General features: G+C 41.9%; 1 protein-coding gene across 1 annotated transcript; it reads right to left on the minus strand.

Annotated features, from left to right (window-relative positions):
• Positions 1-574: 574 nt before the first annotated feature.
• On the minus strand, positions 575-13978 carry LOC118941542 (up-regulator of cell proliferation-like). Its single transcript, XM_090210050.1, is given in 5 exon segments — positions 575-1061; positions 1063-5377; positions 6202-6471; positions 12622-12715; positions 13884-13978. Coding segments are annotated over 2 exon segments (4605 nt in total). The 5' UTR covers positions 5316-5377; positions 6202-6471; positions 12622-12715; positions 13884-13978; the 3' UTR covers positions 575-709.
• Between the last annotated feature and the right edge of the window lie 1052 nt (positions 13979-15030).

Raw genomic sequence — 15030 nt, forward strand, 5'->3', positions numbered from 1 at the left:
TCATCATCAACAACAAGATTTTAATAAAATCATCATCAACAAGAAAATCATCATCAACAACAGGAAGAAAATCATCATCAACAACAGGAAGAAAATCATCATCAACAACAGGAAGAAAATCATCATCATCATCATCAACAACAAGATTTTAATAAAATCATCAACAAGAAGAAAATCATCATCAACAACAGGAAGAAAATCATCTTCAATAACAACAACAAGATCATCATCCAGGCATATCCCTCAAGATTGACTTTGAACATTGGGAAATACCTTCAGAACGGGCCACGTCATTGAACACATCACTATTAAGGTGTGGCCCAAATAAAACATGTTTTAAATCTACTTAGTGATCATTTTGATGAAGTAAATTATTGAAAGTATAATCAATGTGTAATACCTCTATATGAAACAATAAATGCATTTTTTCACAATAAAACTTACATTAGGATGAAAACGCAGATCTGTAAATTTGCTAAGAGGTCATATAGTTTATGAATGTATTTGTAAATATGACTTTCTGTGATCCAGTTGTGTGTTTCCGGATCTGCACATTATTTCAACAACTCTGGGCGACAGGCGCCTCACATTTTGAATCTGTGACATATCCATGTCATGAGAGTTATTTCTGGTTGTCGAGTCTTTGAATGTTCAATTATATGTTAACATGTTGGTTAACAACAGTCATTATATACAGTAAAACTCCACTTTATTTCATGTTGAAAGCCTTTTTCAAGCTCTTCATTGCATCATCAGGTGTTAATGCCTTCCAGTCCTCTGGTAGATCAGCAGGAAGTACATCTGTGTCTTTAGCAATTCTCTCATTGAATGTGGCCATCACATACTTCCAGTAGTCTGAAGCCTTAATGCTGGGATCTCCATCTATCTTCCAGTCAGGGTAATATTTCTGGTAGTCCTTGTAGGGATGACCATCCTCTCCCGTCACCAGGGGGTGGATGAATAATAAATTACTGGTCACATCAGAGGAACATATGTTAGTTACTAACTTATTTGTAGGTCTGAACATTACTCTATTAAGACCTTTTGGACGATGAATAGATGTAGTGTTCAGCATGCTCCTTCCCTCCTGCATCACAGGGTGCACCGCAGAAAGGACATTGCTTGCCGCAGCCAAACAGACTGGTGAACATCTTGTCCTGTGGCTTGAATGGCAGAGATTTGAGTCTCTCTTTGATGTCTCTTTCCTTGTCATACTTAGCTGCTAGTGACTGCTCCATTTCTCTCACAAACTCTGTGAGGTAGACAGCAAACTGTTTTGTGTCTGCAGTGTTCAGAATCAAGATGGACTCCAGAGCATCCTTGATGACCAGCTTCTCTTCAAGGGCTCTGCAGATGTTCTGAATGAATGTCTTGACATCATTTACATGTGTTGTGCTAGTTGTTTTCCTGATGTTAGAGATTGTGTCGGTGATCATCTTGACTATCTCTGAAGTATGTTTATTTTCCAACTTCTCCAGACTGTTCTCCTTTGAGAGTTGTTGGACAATCTGGTCAAACAGCCAGTTCTTCACAAACCTTTCATAATGGTTTATGTACCCTCTATATTTCTCATATTTTCCATCTGTCAGGAGTTGTTTCAAAATGGAGAACTGGAAAGCCCATTTTGTGCTGTAATCCTGTGACCCTTTACCTGTCTTCACTTCATCTACCACATCAGGACCAATCATTTTGGTCACATAGTCCTGTACAGCTGGCTGTAGACAGAGCTTTGTGAAGTCCTCAGCTTTCTTTTGGCACTGATCTCGTTTATGAAATATGTCTTTGAACTCAGTAAGGTACTTGTTCTTAGAATGTTCCAGACACTTCCTTGGGTCATTGACTGCAATGAAATAATTATGCATCTTCTGAAACTCTCTGGCTGCTCTGCCACAGATGTGTAGCTTCAGAGAAACCTCACATTCCTCACTGACATTCTTGTGTTGTTCTAATGTTTCATCAATCTTGTTCAGCAGCTCTTTGATGTAAGTATCATGGTAATCTGTTTTGCTTTCCACCTTCTGTGTTATAGACAACTGACACTGTGTTATGATGTCATCACACAACTCTTGTAGTTTCTTCCTGTAATGGTTGATATCGAAGTGCTTGAATAAGCCCCCAATTAACTCCCCTAAACCTCTAGTTTCCACAACAAATTCTTCTTTACCACAATCCTCCAGGTTGATTCGAACCAACATCTTATTGACCTGCCCACCCCTTGTTGTTAGATTTCCACTCAACATATGGAAGGCACCTTGAGCCACATCTCTTCTAGGGAGTCCTTTGAAGTGTATCTCAGCAAGAGTTTTCTTCCACATGACTTCAAACTCTTTACTGAGTTCCTTATCTGATAGACCAGCTTTATTCTGTCTACATTTCTGTAGCAGATCTAGCACCTTTTTCTCCATTGTATTTGCCTGAGAGCTCTTGATGTTGTTCAGTTCTGTCATTCCCTCTTTGATCTCAACAGCTCCATGCAGTTTGTTCTTCACTGTGTTTTCTGTCTCTCGTCTCAGTGTTTTGGCACTGGACACAAAGTCCTCCCTGTATTTTTCCACCAGATTGACATGGCCATCTTGTTTTTCAAAGTATTTCACTAGATTGTCTTGAATTTCCTTTTCTCCCTCTGAAAGCTTCTCAGATGCTTCTATCATCAAGTCTTGTAGCACATCTCTTATGGACCTCTGAGGATGTTGATCTGTCATGCCAATATTGGAAATTTTAGTTTCAGCACCCACCATCCAGGAATACATATTTTTCTGGAAGGCCCATTCCAAACCATTGTACTCAGAGCATAATCTGGAGTATGCATCTGCAACCAAGCTGTTCCTGAAACTAAAGATGAATTTCTCAAATTTCACTGCCTCCCACAAGCTTTGTGTCCACTTCAGGAAATGTGTCAAGTCATAATTTCTCTGGCATTTTCTGAAATCATTCATCAAGGTCTTCTTGAAGCTGTACACAGCCTCACTGTAGCCAGCATTGACTGGAGCCATAGGGGGAGTCCCATGCCAGAGTCCTGGGATGTAGCAGCTGCTTGTGTCTGGATCATAATCCATCACATCAGTGAACTTGGTGATATTCTGCTTCTTCTCCATTCTGGCTGCTGCCAGGGTCATTTCATCCAACTGTTCCAACAACTTCTTCCTGTCTCTCATGTTGTTGTCATGAGCAGACATGTCTGACACATTCTGGTGCACAAAATGACATACTGGCTTCTTCCCCACTTCCTTCATCCTGATAAAAGCATGAACAACAATCTGTAGAATGTCTTTCATCTCTGTGGAGTTCTCCATGGCGATGTTGATGATAGTGACATCACTGAGTCCAATCACCAGTGTGGCCAGTTCATTGTCATGTTCATAGCTATCATCTAGTTGAGCCAACTCTGGTGATTTCAACCCCTCTGTGTCAATCACCATGATGAAGTCACATTTCAGCTCCTCCTTGAGTTCTTTGTTGACTTTAATCAGTAGCATGAAGGCCCCTCTGGTGCATCTTCCACTGCTGACAGCAAACTGGACCCCAAACATGGTGTTGAGGAGAGTGGACTTCCCAGTGCTTTGGACCCCTAAAACTGTGATCACCCGGATCTTGCTGTTAGAGTCCACAAGAGTATGAAGTTGAGTCAGAACAGCTGATATCCATTTCAGAGGGATATTTGATGCATCTCCATCCACAAGCTCAATGGGGAAACCATCCAACAGCATCTGAGCACACAATCCAGGGAGATTCTCCATCTGTTCCCTTTGAAGGCTGTCTTCAGGGAGGGAGCAGGCGGCTTCATATAACTGGCCCAACTCACGCAGGAAGTGTTCAAGACCCAAGGAACAGTCAGATAATTGCTTATCCAAATTTTTTATTTGGTCTTTTTTCTCTGGAGAATTTTGGCAAAGATCTTTGTAACGGTCCCGCAAAGCAGACAGGTTCTGCCGTGACAGATTGTCCAGATTTATCCGCATCCATTTGAGGAAATAGGAACGCTCAGGTCCTGATCTTGACATTCCAAAAATGAAGCTTGCCATTGCATCTGACATGTCACATGTATGTTGCTTCTTTCTCAGCTCTTTCTCCTTCCTCTTCAGAGAGCTCTTGTAGTGTTCAATGTCTTGATCACCTGCTTTTCTCAGTCTACATCTCTCCTTCTCCAACTGGGAAATCTCTTTCCAGACTTGCCCTTGTAAGGGTAGCTGTTTGTCTTTGAATTGAATTGTGTCTGTGATGTTGCTGGTGATTTCATCTGCCATCTTCCTGGCACTCTGACAGTCATCACTGTCTTCATCAACCAGCATCCCAAACTGATGAGCCACGTCAACCATGTTTTCAATTGTCAATCTGTTTTTTATTTTTTCGATGACGTCACCCACAGATGACTGCAGGTTTTTGACAAATTCTGCATCATTCTGCCTCTTCTTCACAATTACATTTGTTGGGTTGATATTGTAGTTTGTGATCATTTTCTTCAATGTGTCCACCCTGAATGTTTTTGTCTGAGAGTTGACAACCAGAAATAACTCTGCTTTTGTGATTTGTCCTTCCAAAACCTTGAAATCTGCCTCGAAATCATCAATGAAAATGTAAACTGCAGCTGATGTTTGACACAGAAAGGAGAACTGTGTTTTAAAGGACCTGATGTCTCCTCTGAGATTGGCCACCGCCACAGGCTCTGTGAACATGTCTATGTTTCGGTTTCCACAGGGAAAGTACCAGCTGATTTCAACCAGACCATCTGAGATTTGCCGAGAGACATCGCCACATTCCATATCATGATGAACAAATGTGTCATGGTACTGTTGAGGGTTACTAAGCAACTTGTTCAAAATCTGAGACTTGGACAAGCTGCTCTCTCCTAACCTAACAAAAGACACCATAGGAATATCAGAGACAACAATTCTCTCCTCCACAAAAGCATGTGTGGCCGTTTGGGAAGAGGGTTTAAACTTCTTCACTATGTCCCTCAAGGCCCACAGCATCAAAGTGTTTTGTTTTGTGTCACAGTTGGGCAGCAGAAGAGGAACAGCAAACTGACACATGGACATTTTCTGGACCATCTCCTGCTGCAGGAAACTGTCTGAGCACAGAAACAGGGCTGTAATCAGGTCCAGTGGATTAATGACATTACTAGTATCAGAGTCAGTGTCCAGGTTGTCTACACCACAATTGGAAACCTCATGGTCAGTGGTCAGACATTTAACACTCCTTGCATTCACATTTGCCATCATTAACTTCTTAAGGAAGGCCCCTGGAAGTGACTGCATAGTGGTAAGAGGTTCATCTGATGTAGTATTAGCATTTATCTCAAGGACAGTACTTAACATCAGCTTGTTTTCATAATGATCTTCTAGTCCAGCCTTTGACAACAGCTCCTTGAGACAGGATCCTGTAAATAGAAAGGAAGATCAGGAAAAAGAAATGATCCAGGGAATTCACCATCAAATATATATATTTTTTTCTATACCACTCCGACATTCCCATGACTTTTTTCAAGTCCAATGTATTTTCCACGTAGATTCCATGTTGCAATACGTTGACAAATTAAGTTTAAATATAGTTGATTCAACCAGTTCTCCCAGACAATACTTAAGTAGGGTACTTCCTTACCTCTGCTATCTGAGCAGCTAACCGATCGCTGCAGCTGTACATAGTCTATCGGTAAATAGCCCACCCAATTTTACCTACCTCATCCCCATACTGTTTATATTTATTTACTTTTCTGCTGTTTTGCACACCAATATCTCTACCTGTACATGACCATCTGATCATTTATCACTCCAGTGTGAATCTGCAAAATTGTAATTATTCGCCTACCTCCTCATGCCTTTTGCACACAATGTATATAGACTCTCTTTTTTTCTACTGGGTTATTGACTTGTTTATTGTTTACTCCATGTGTAACTCTGTGATGTCTGTTCACTCTGCTATGCTTTATCTTGGCCAGGTCGCAGTTGCAAATAGCCTAATATATAACTAGCCTACCTGGTTAAATAAAGGTGAAATATATATATATTTTTTTAAACCTGTGGTGAGGTAACAAGAGTTTTACACTGTAGTGCTGATAAAGTTAAAGCAAGCAGAGGCAGATCAACTCCTTGACATAATGACTCACAGGAACAGAAACAAGCATGAACATCACATTCATTACTTTAATAAAAGTTTAATAAACTTTAACACCAGGCACAATAGTTAAGTATGGTACTTCCTTACCTGTGGTGAGGGTTGTGGACACCAGTTGACTTTGCTTTCCATTTTCCAGCACAGTGCAGACAGTGACAGAGTACTGAGTAGCAGGTTGCAGGTCAGAGAGAGTGATGCTGTGTGAAGATGTGGTAGTGATGTGTGGTTCTGTCCCTGGACAGTGGTAGGAGATCTGGTATTGATGTTGGGTTTGGTTCAATCCTGGTGCCTGGCTCCAGCTAACAGCAGCTGATGTTGTGTCCACTGAGTCAACAGTCAGCTGGTCTGGAGCAGGAAGTACTAAGAGAAAATAGATTATTGTCAGGGCTACAGTTTAACTCCAGAAATATACTACAGGAGAAACAGTAGAAGAGTAGTTGAAAAATAGAAAAGGTCAATTGCAATTCCTTTTGATTTGGGAAGAAATAAGCTAAAGCAGAAGTCACACAACCGGGGTTAGATATGTAATATAACAAAAATGAGTGTTTCCACTATTTTCATTTAGCAACTGCACTGTGCCACTGCTATATCTTCTATATAAACGACCAGTCAAACATTTAGAACAGAGTTAAACAAATCAAAATATATTTGAGATTCTTCAAATAGCCACTCTTTGCCTTGATGACAGCATTAGATTTTGTAACACTTTTTTGGTTACTACATGATTCCATGTATTTCACTATTATTCTACAATGTAGAAAATAGTACAAATAAAGAAAACCCCTTGAATGACTTGTTAGTTGCCATAACATTTGCTTTGAAGTGACATTGAGAATTTGACAATGCGTTTTGAAGCATCCTGCCATAGGCCATACCACTCTCACTGTTTCACTAGCAGCGGTGCTAATGCTAGCTGTGGTGTAACTAAATAAAGAAATCTAAGTCATATATTTGGTCTTTGTCTCTCAGGCTCAATGGTTTAATAAACTAAGTATATTTCAAATGTTGGTGTACAACCCAACTTGATAAGAAGCATATTTTCCTTCATTTTGAGACATAAACAAACGAGCTGTGACGACGTAGGCATATTCAAATCAAAGCAGATTGTATTAATCACATGCGCCGAATACAACAGGTGTAGGTAGACCTTACAGTGAAATGCTTACTTATGAGCCACTAACCAACAGTGCAGTTTCAAAAAAACATGTTTAAGAATAAGAGATAAAAGTAACATGTAATTAAAGAGCAACAGTAAAAAATAACAATATATACATGTGGGTGCCGGTACAGAGTCAATGTGTGGGGGCACCGGTTAGTTGAATTAGTATGAACATGTAGGTAGAGTTAATTAAAGTGACTATGCATAGATGGCAGCAGAGAGTGGCAGTGGTGTGGAGAGGGGAGGGTGGGAAGGGGGGGAGCAATGCAAATAGTCTTGGCAGCCATTTGACTAGATGTTCAAGAGTCTTATGGCTTGGGGGTAGAAGATTTTTAGAAGCCTCTTGGAAGCTGTTTAGAAGCCTCTGCTACCACTTGATGTGCGGTTGTAGAGAGAGCAGTCTATGACCAGGGTGGCTGGAGTCTTTGATAATTTTTAAGGCCTTCCTCTGACACCGCCTGGTATAGAGGTCCTGGATGGCAGGAAGCTTAGCCCCAGTGATGTACTGGGCCGTTCACACTACCCTTTGTAGGGCCTTGCAGCCGGAGGCCGAGCAGTTGCCATACCAGGCAGTGTTGCAACTAGTCAGGAGGCTCTCCAGAGTGCAGCTGTAGAATCTTTTGAGCATCTGAGGACCCATACCAAATCTGTTCAGTCTCTTGAGGGGGAATAGGTTTTGTTTTGCCCGCTTCACGACTGTCTTGGTGTGCTTGGACCATGTTAGTTTGTTGCTGATGTGGAAACCAAAGAACTTGAAGCTCTCAACCTGCTCCACTGCAGCCCCATTGATGAGAATGGGGGCGTGCTCGGTCCTCTTTTTCCTGTAGTCCACAATCATCTCCTTGTCTTGATCACGTTGAGGGAGAGGTTGTTGTCCTGGCACCACACGGTCAGGTCTCTGACCTCCACCCTATAGGCTGTCTCGTTGTTGTCGTGATCAGGCTGTTGTGTCATCGGCAAATGTGATACTGGTTTTGGAGTCGTGCCTGGCCGTGCAGTCATGAGTGAACAGGGAGAACAGGAAGGGGCTGAGCACGCATCCCTGAGGGGCGCCAGTGTTGAGGATCAGCGTGGCGGATGTGTTGTTACCTACCCTACCTGGAGGCAGTCTGTCAGGAAGTCCAGGATCCAGTTGCAGAGGGAGGTGTTTAGTCCCAGGCTCCTTAGCTTATTTATGAGCTTTGAGGGCACTATGGTGTTGAACGCTGAGCTGTAGTCAATGAATAGAATTCTCACATAGGTGTTCCTTTTGTCCAGTTGGGAAAGGGCAGTGTGGAGTGCAATAGAGACTGCATCATCTGTGAATCTGTTGGGGCGGTATGCAAATTGGAGTGGGTCTAGGGTTTCTGGGATGATGTTGTTGATGTGAGCCATGACCAGCCTTTCAAAGCACTTCATGGCTACAGACGTGAGAGCTACGAGTCGGTAGTCACTTAGGCTGGTTACCTTATTGTTCTTGGGCACAGGCACTATGGTGGTCTATTATAGACTCACACACGGAGAGGTTGAAAATGTCAGTGAATACATAGTTGGTCAGCGCATGCTCGCAGTACACGTCCTTGTAATCCGTCTGGCCCTGTGGCCTTTGTGAATGTTGACCAGTCAAAAGGTTTTACTCACATCGGTTGTGGAGGCGTGGTCACACAGTCTTCCAGTACAGCTGGTGCTCTAATGCATGTTTCAGTGTTATTTGCCTCGAAGCAAGCATAGAAGTAGTTTAGCTCATCAGGTAGGCTCTTGTCACTGTGAAGCTCTCGGCTGTGCTTCCCTTTGTAGTCTGTAATGGTTTGCGGGCCCTACCACATCCGATGAGCGTCAGAGCCGGTGCAGTACGACTCGATCTCAGTCCTGTATTGATGCTTTGCCTGTTTGATGGTTTGTCGGAGGGCATAGCGGGATTTCTTATAAGCTTCCGGGTTAGAGTCCCGCTCCTTGAAAGCGGAAGCTCTACCCTTTAGCTCAGTGCGGATGTTGCCTGTAATCCATGGCTTCTGGTTGGGGTATGTATGTACGGTCACTGTGGGGACGATGTCATCAATGCACTTATTGATGAAGCCAATGACAGATTTGGTGTACTCCTCAATGCAATTGGAGGAATCGCGGAACAGATTCCAGTCTGTGCTAGCAAAACGGTCCTGTAGCTTGGCATCTGCTTCATCTGACCACTTATTTTATTGATCTATTCACTGGTGCTTCCTTCTTCAATTTTTGCGTGTAAGCAGGAATCATGAGGATGAAATTATGGTCAGATTTGCCAAATGGAGGGCGAGGGAGAGTATTGTGGAGTATAGGTGGTCCAGAGTTCTTTTCTGGTTGCAGATTTAACATGCTGATAGAAATTTGGTAAAACTGATTTAAGTTTCCCTGCATTAAAGTCCCCGGCTACTAGGAGCGCTGCTTCTGGGTGAGTGTTTTCTTGGTTGCTTATGGCGGAAAACAGCTCATTCAATGCTTTTTTAGTGCCAACGTCTGACTGAGGTAAAATGTAAACAGCTACGAAGAATACAGATGAGAACTCTCTCGGTAGGTAATGTGGTCTACAGCTTATCATGATCTACTCTTCCTCAGGCAAGCAATAGCTCGAGACTTCATTAGATATAGTGCACCAGCTGTTATTTACAAAAATACATAGTCTGCCGCCCCTTGTCTTACCAGATGCCGCTGTTCTATCCTGCCGATACATTGTATAACCAGCCAGCTAGCTGTATGTTGATATTGTCTCGTTTGTAATCTTCCCCGTAACTTTTTGGTTTTATTGTCCAAAGATTGCATGTTTGCTAGCAGAATTGAGATAAGTGGGGGTTTATTTGATCGCTTTCAAATTCTCAGCAAGCAGCCTGCACTCCAGCCTCTCTTTCTCTGCCTCCTCTTCACGCAGATCACGGGGGTCGGGGTCTGTTCCAGAGGGAGCAGTATATCCTCCACCTCGGGCTTGTCAAGGTCGTGAAAGAAGAAAAATAATTCTGCTAGTCTGTGGTGAGTAATCACAGTCCTGATGTCTAAAAGTTATTTTCAGTAGGAGACGGCAGTGGCAAAATAATGTGTACAAAAAGAGTAAAACAAAAGCTACAAACAGAGCAGATAAACAAACAAAGAACACAATCGGTTTGGGGTAAAATGCCTGCCTTCTGCTCCGGCAGCAACCAAGGGGGCTTGAACTGCTTAGCTCTCCCTGTGATTATGCAGTAACGTTGTGTTAGAAATGTTATGAATAATGACTAAACAATATCTACATTTAAATAGAACTATAACTAATTAAACTATACCCTGTTTTACAATATCTGATTAATAATGTTAGTTCATAAGAAAGAGGTTATGTAGCATGAACAAGGAGCAATTAATCATAATAAACACCATTCCACCTAGGTTGGAGAGGAATGTGTTGTGTGTGTCTGAAGTAAGCAAAGAGGGTCATTAACCTATTTTTGAACCGACTCCACTATAACTCCGTGGCGATCAAATAGAACAGCGAGAGCCTCTCCAGGTTTTCCGTATCTGGAACTGTCTGCTAAAGTGGTAATAAATTATGGTGAGACTTCAGGAGATAATCCAGTTATATTGTGTGCCATGTATGTGCGCTAGAAAATTGCAATGAACTTTTGAACCTGCTTTGTCTTGGTCGTGAGGAGGAGATTAATTTTATAACCTAGTGATTTTTAATTGAATTGGTTAATGAACACATATAGGAATTATGAAATTCCCATGACACGTTGTGTCCACATGAGTGAGAGAACACTGATCCAATCACGGCTCAACTAGAGAACATTACCAACCCTAACGCTCTGTATTTTCCGCTGGCTGCCCCAACACCACAGAAAGCACTGAGCTAGGCTGTAACACCTGCATTTTGGAGCTGCCATACTCAAGAAAGAGTCCATGTGTCACGACTCCCTGCCAAAGTCGGTCCCTATCCTTGTTCGTAAAATGCCTGCCTTCTGCTGCATTTTGATATTCGTTCAGCACTTTCAAAATGGACACCAACAGAAATTCTGATCTACTGTATGTTAGTTCAGATAAATTAAGCAAGATGTTGAGGCCTTAAACGTCTAAAGAGGAAGGAAAATACAATCACTAGCACATTGCCTAAACAAAATAACCCTCGCCATATCCACTGGAATTACATAGATATATTACTGAACTTTGTTTTTATTTGAATGGGAAGATACCTTCACTGGCAATGGTTACAGACCCAACAACATTACAGTGTCCCTCCTTGTGGAGAAAAGCACATGAGCTAATTATAATAGACAAAGTAAGCAAAGCAATTAAAATGTAATGCATCATTCCTAGATTGCTTAAAAGGATGAATACTCAAACTATAGCATGAGAGAATAAGAGGCAAGCCGTAATTTCGATGAAGACATCAATGAGCTAAGAAGGACGCTGTCATATGCCTATTTTTCCAGCACTTTTGAAAAGGACAGCAACCAAATTCAGAAGATGGGATGTAGGATAAATAATGTGGGCATATAAGCAGACAATGAAAGCTCTTACAATATTCAATGATGACTTGTCTCTAAAACAGGCTATAGTTTACATGCGCACCACCAAGTCAGAACAGTAGGCTAAGTTCTGAGGGGAGAGGGACCAAATTATTATGGTGAAACACATGGGCTACTTAGAGCTTACTACACAACATACACTTAGTATTACTGTCTTAGCTACAATATACATACTGTATATCTCTGGCATTCAGTAAAAACAATGCTGTCAAAGTCTGGCAATCTCTGCAAGTAGTCATACTGGATTGACAGCATTGTACAGAAAAATTCATCCATGCTTTTGTCACTTCTAGGTTTCAACTGTTCTGCCTTATTATTATTGGACCATGCTGGTCATTTATGAACATTTGAACATCTTGGCCATGTTCTTTTATAATCTCCACCCGGCACAGCCAGAAGAGGACTGGCCACCCCACATAGCCTGGTTATTCTCTAGGTTTCTTCCTAGGTTTTGGCCTTTCTAGGGAGTTTTTCCTAGCCACCGTGCTTCTACACCTGCATTGCTTGCTATTTTGGGTTTTAGGCTGGGTTTCTGTACAGCACTTTGAGATATCAGCTGATGTACGAAGGGCTATATAAATAAATTTGATTTGATTTGATTTGATTAAATGCTTGCTTCCATTTTATCATTGTGTCAAGAGTAAGACCGATGTAAGACCGATGGCGCTAGAATCCCTAATCGTTATAAATGCTTACAATGCTACTAATGTTCGCAAGCGCTTTTAATGCTTATGATGTGTATAGATTCTGGAACAGTGCACATATGTTAAACATACTTTATAAATGCTTATTAATTATGTTTTATGACAAAGTGTTACCAAATAATTTGTCATGAGTGTGTTGTGGTACCTTGGGTTGTTTCGCTGTTTTCTCCTGAGGAACCATCCTCCTCTGGTTTTGACTCATCTCTGAATTGTGTCAGTGGCTCTTTCTCTTCAAAGTTCTATAAAAAATATAATTCACAGGTTAACATTAATACATTGACATTGAATCTACAACTCCAGTTCTGTTGAGAAAGTAAATTAGCGGTCTCACACTAATTTTGCCCCACAGGCCGCATTTGGTCTTCGCCGAGGTCTGGAGGGCCGCACTTAAAATTAGTTATATTTTCTTACTGTCAAATTGGCAAAGCATAGTCCTCTTTCCATTGTTTTTGGAATTTCTGATGCTCCCTGACTGTCTAGCATTGGTTTCGATGACTGTTAGCAAACTGGACTGAAGAGACATTTATACAGTTTGATTTAGTAATTTAAATGTCAATTGAGATAATCCCCCCCCAAAAAAATTATATCTATACACTGAACAAAAATATAAATGCTGAATGTAAAGTGTTGGTCCCATGTTTCATGAGCTGAATTAAAAGTTCCCAGAAATATTACATATGCACAAAAAGTGTTTTACTTTCAAATTGGCATGCTGACTGCAGGAATGTCCACCAGAGCAGTTGCAAGATAATTGAATGTTAATTTCTCGCAGTATTGCCAACCAGCCTCACAACCATCTCTCTCTCTCTCTCTCTCTCTCTCTCGACCTGAGCCCTAGGACCATGCCTCAGGACTACCTGACATGATGACTCCTTGCTGTCTCCAGTCCACCTGGCCGTGCTGCTGCTCCAGTTTCAACTGTTCTGCCTTATTATTATTATTCGACCATGCTGGTCATTTATGAACATTTGAACATCTTGTCCATGTTCTGTTATAACCTCCACCCGGCACAGCCAGAAGAGGACACATAGCCTGGTTCCTCTCTAGGTTTCTTCCTAGGTTTTGCCCTTTCTAGGGAGTTTTTCCCAGCCACCGTGCTTCTACACCTGCAATGCTTGCTGTTTGGGGTTTTAGGCTGGGTTTCTGTACAGCACTTTGAGATATCAGCTGATGTACGAAGGGCTATATAAATACATTTGATTTGATTTGATGTGAATTCCAAAGATTAGGGCATGATTCATTTATTTTTATAAGATGATTTCCTCATATGAACTGTAACTCAGTAAAATCAATGAAATTATTGCACGTTTTGTTTACATAACTTTTTTACTTATAAACCCTGAGATCCGGACTAAATAGGTTTGTGGGATGGACACCCCTGATGTAAATGATGTAAGTGTGTCTTACCCGATCTGCTTCCTCCTCCTTCTTGTCAACGTTTTCCCCTAATAACTCCTCTTCTGCCTGCTCCTTCTTGTCAACGTTTTCCCCTAATAACTCCTCTTCTGCCTCCTCCTTCTTCTCAACGTTTTCCCCTAATAACTCCTCTTCTGCCTCCTCCTTCTTGTCAACGTTTTCCCCTAATAACTCCTCTTCTGCCTCCTCCTTCTTGTCAACGTTTTCCCCTAATAACTCCTTTTCTGCCTCCTCATTCTTGTCAACGTTTTCCCCTAATAACTCCTCTTCTGCCTCCTCCTTCTTGTCAACGTTTTCCCCTAATACCTCCTCTTCTGCCTCCTCCTTCGTGTCAACGTTTTCCCCTAATAACTCCTCTTCTGCCTCCTCCTTCTTGTCAACGTTTTCCCCTAATAACTCCTCTTCTGCCTCCTCCTTCTTGTCAACGTTTTCCCCTAATAACTCCTCTTCTGCCTCCTCCTTCTTGTCAACGTTTTCCCCTAATAACTCCTCTTCTGCCTCCTCCTTCTTGTCAACGTTTTCCCCTAATAACTCATTTTCTGCCTCCTCCTTCTTCTTGTCAACGTTTTCCCCTAATAACTCCTCTTCTGCCTCCTCCTTCTTGTCAATGTTTTCCCCTAATAACTCCTCTTCTGCCTCCTCCTTCTTGTCAACGTTTTCCCCTAATAACTCCTCTTCTGCCTCCTCCTTCTTGTCAACGTTTTCCCCTAATAACTCCTCTTCTGCCTCCTCCTTCTTCTTGTCAACCTTTTCCCCTAATAACTCCTCTTCTGCCTCCTCCATCTTGACAAGGTGTTCACCTAACACCTCCTCTCGGTCTAGAATGGAGGGTGAGATATAGTATTGTACATCAACATACATACAGGAAGTGGATATTATGCAGAATGAACATATACAGTGTTTAATTGTTGTGTATTGTGTCTTTATCCTTAAGTAGCTGCATATTTTTGATGAACAACTTACCTGGTGACTGAGGAGCTGGTCTTGTCTAAGTGTCTGGGTTTGCTGCTGCCAGAGGGGTCACAACACACTGTTGCTTTGTCTTTCCTTTCTGCACCTCCTCCTGTAGCTGGCTGATCTGCTGATGCATCTGCTGCTGCAGCTCCTTCTGTAGCTGGCTGTTCTGCTGCTGTATCTG

Source organism: Oncorhynchus mykiss, chromosome 19 (assembly GCF_057628025.1).
Source record: "Oncorhynchus mykiss isolate SJ-2025 chromosome 19, ASM5762802v1, whole genome shotgun sequence".
Lineage (NCBI taxonomy): Eukaryota > Metazoa > Chordata > Actinopteri > Salmoniformes > Salmonidae > Oncorhynchus > Oncorhynchus mykiss.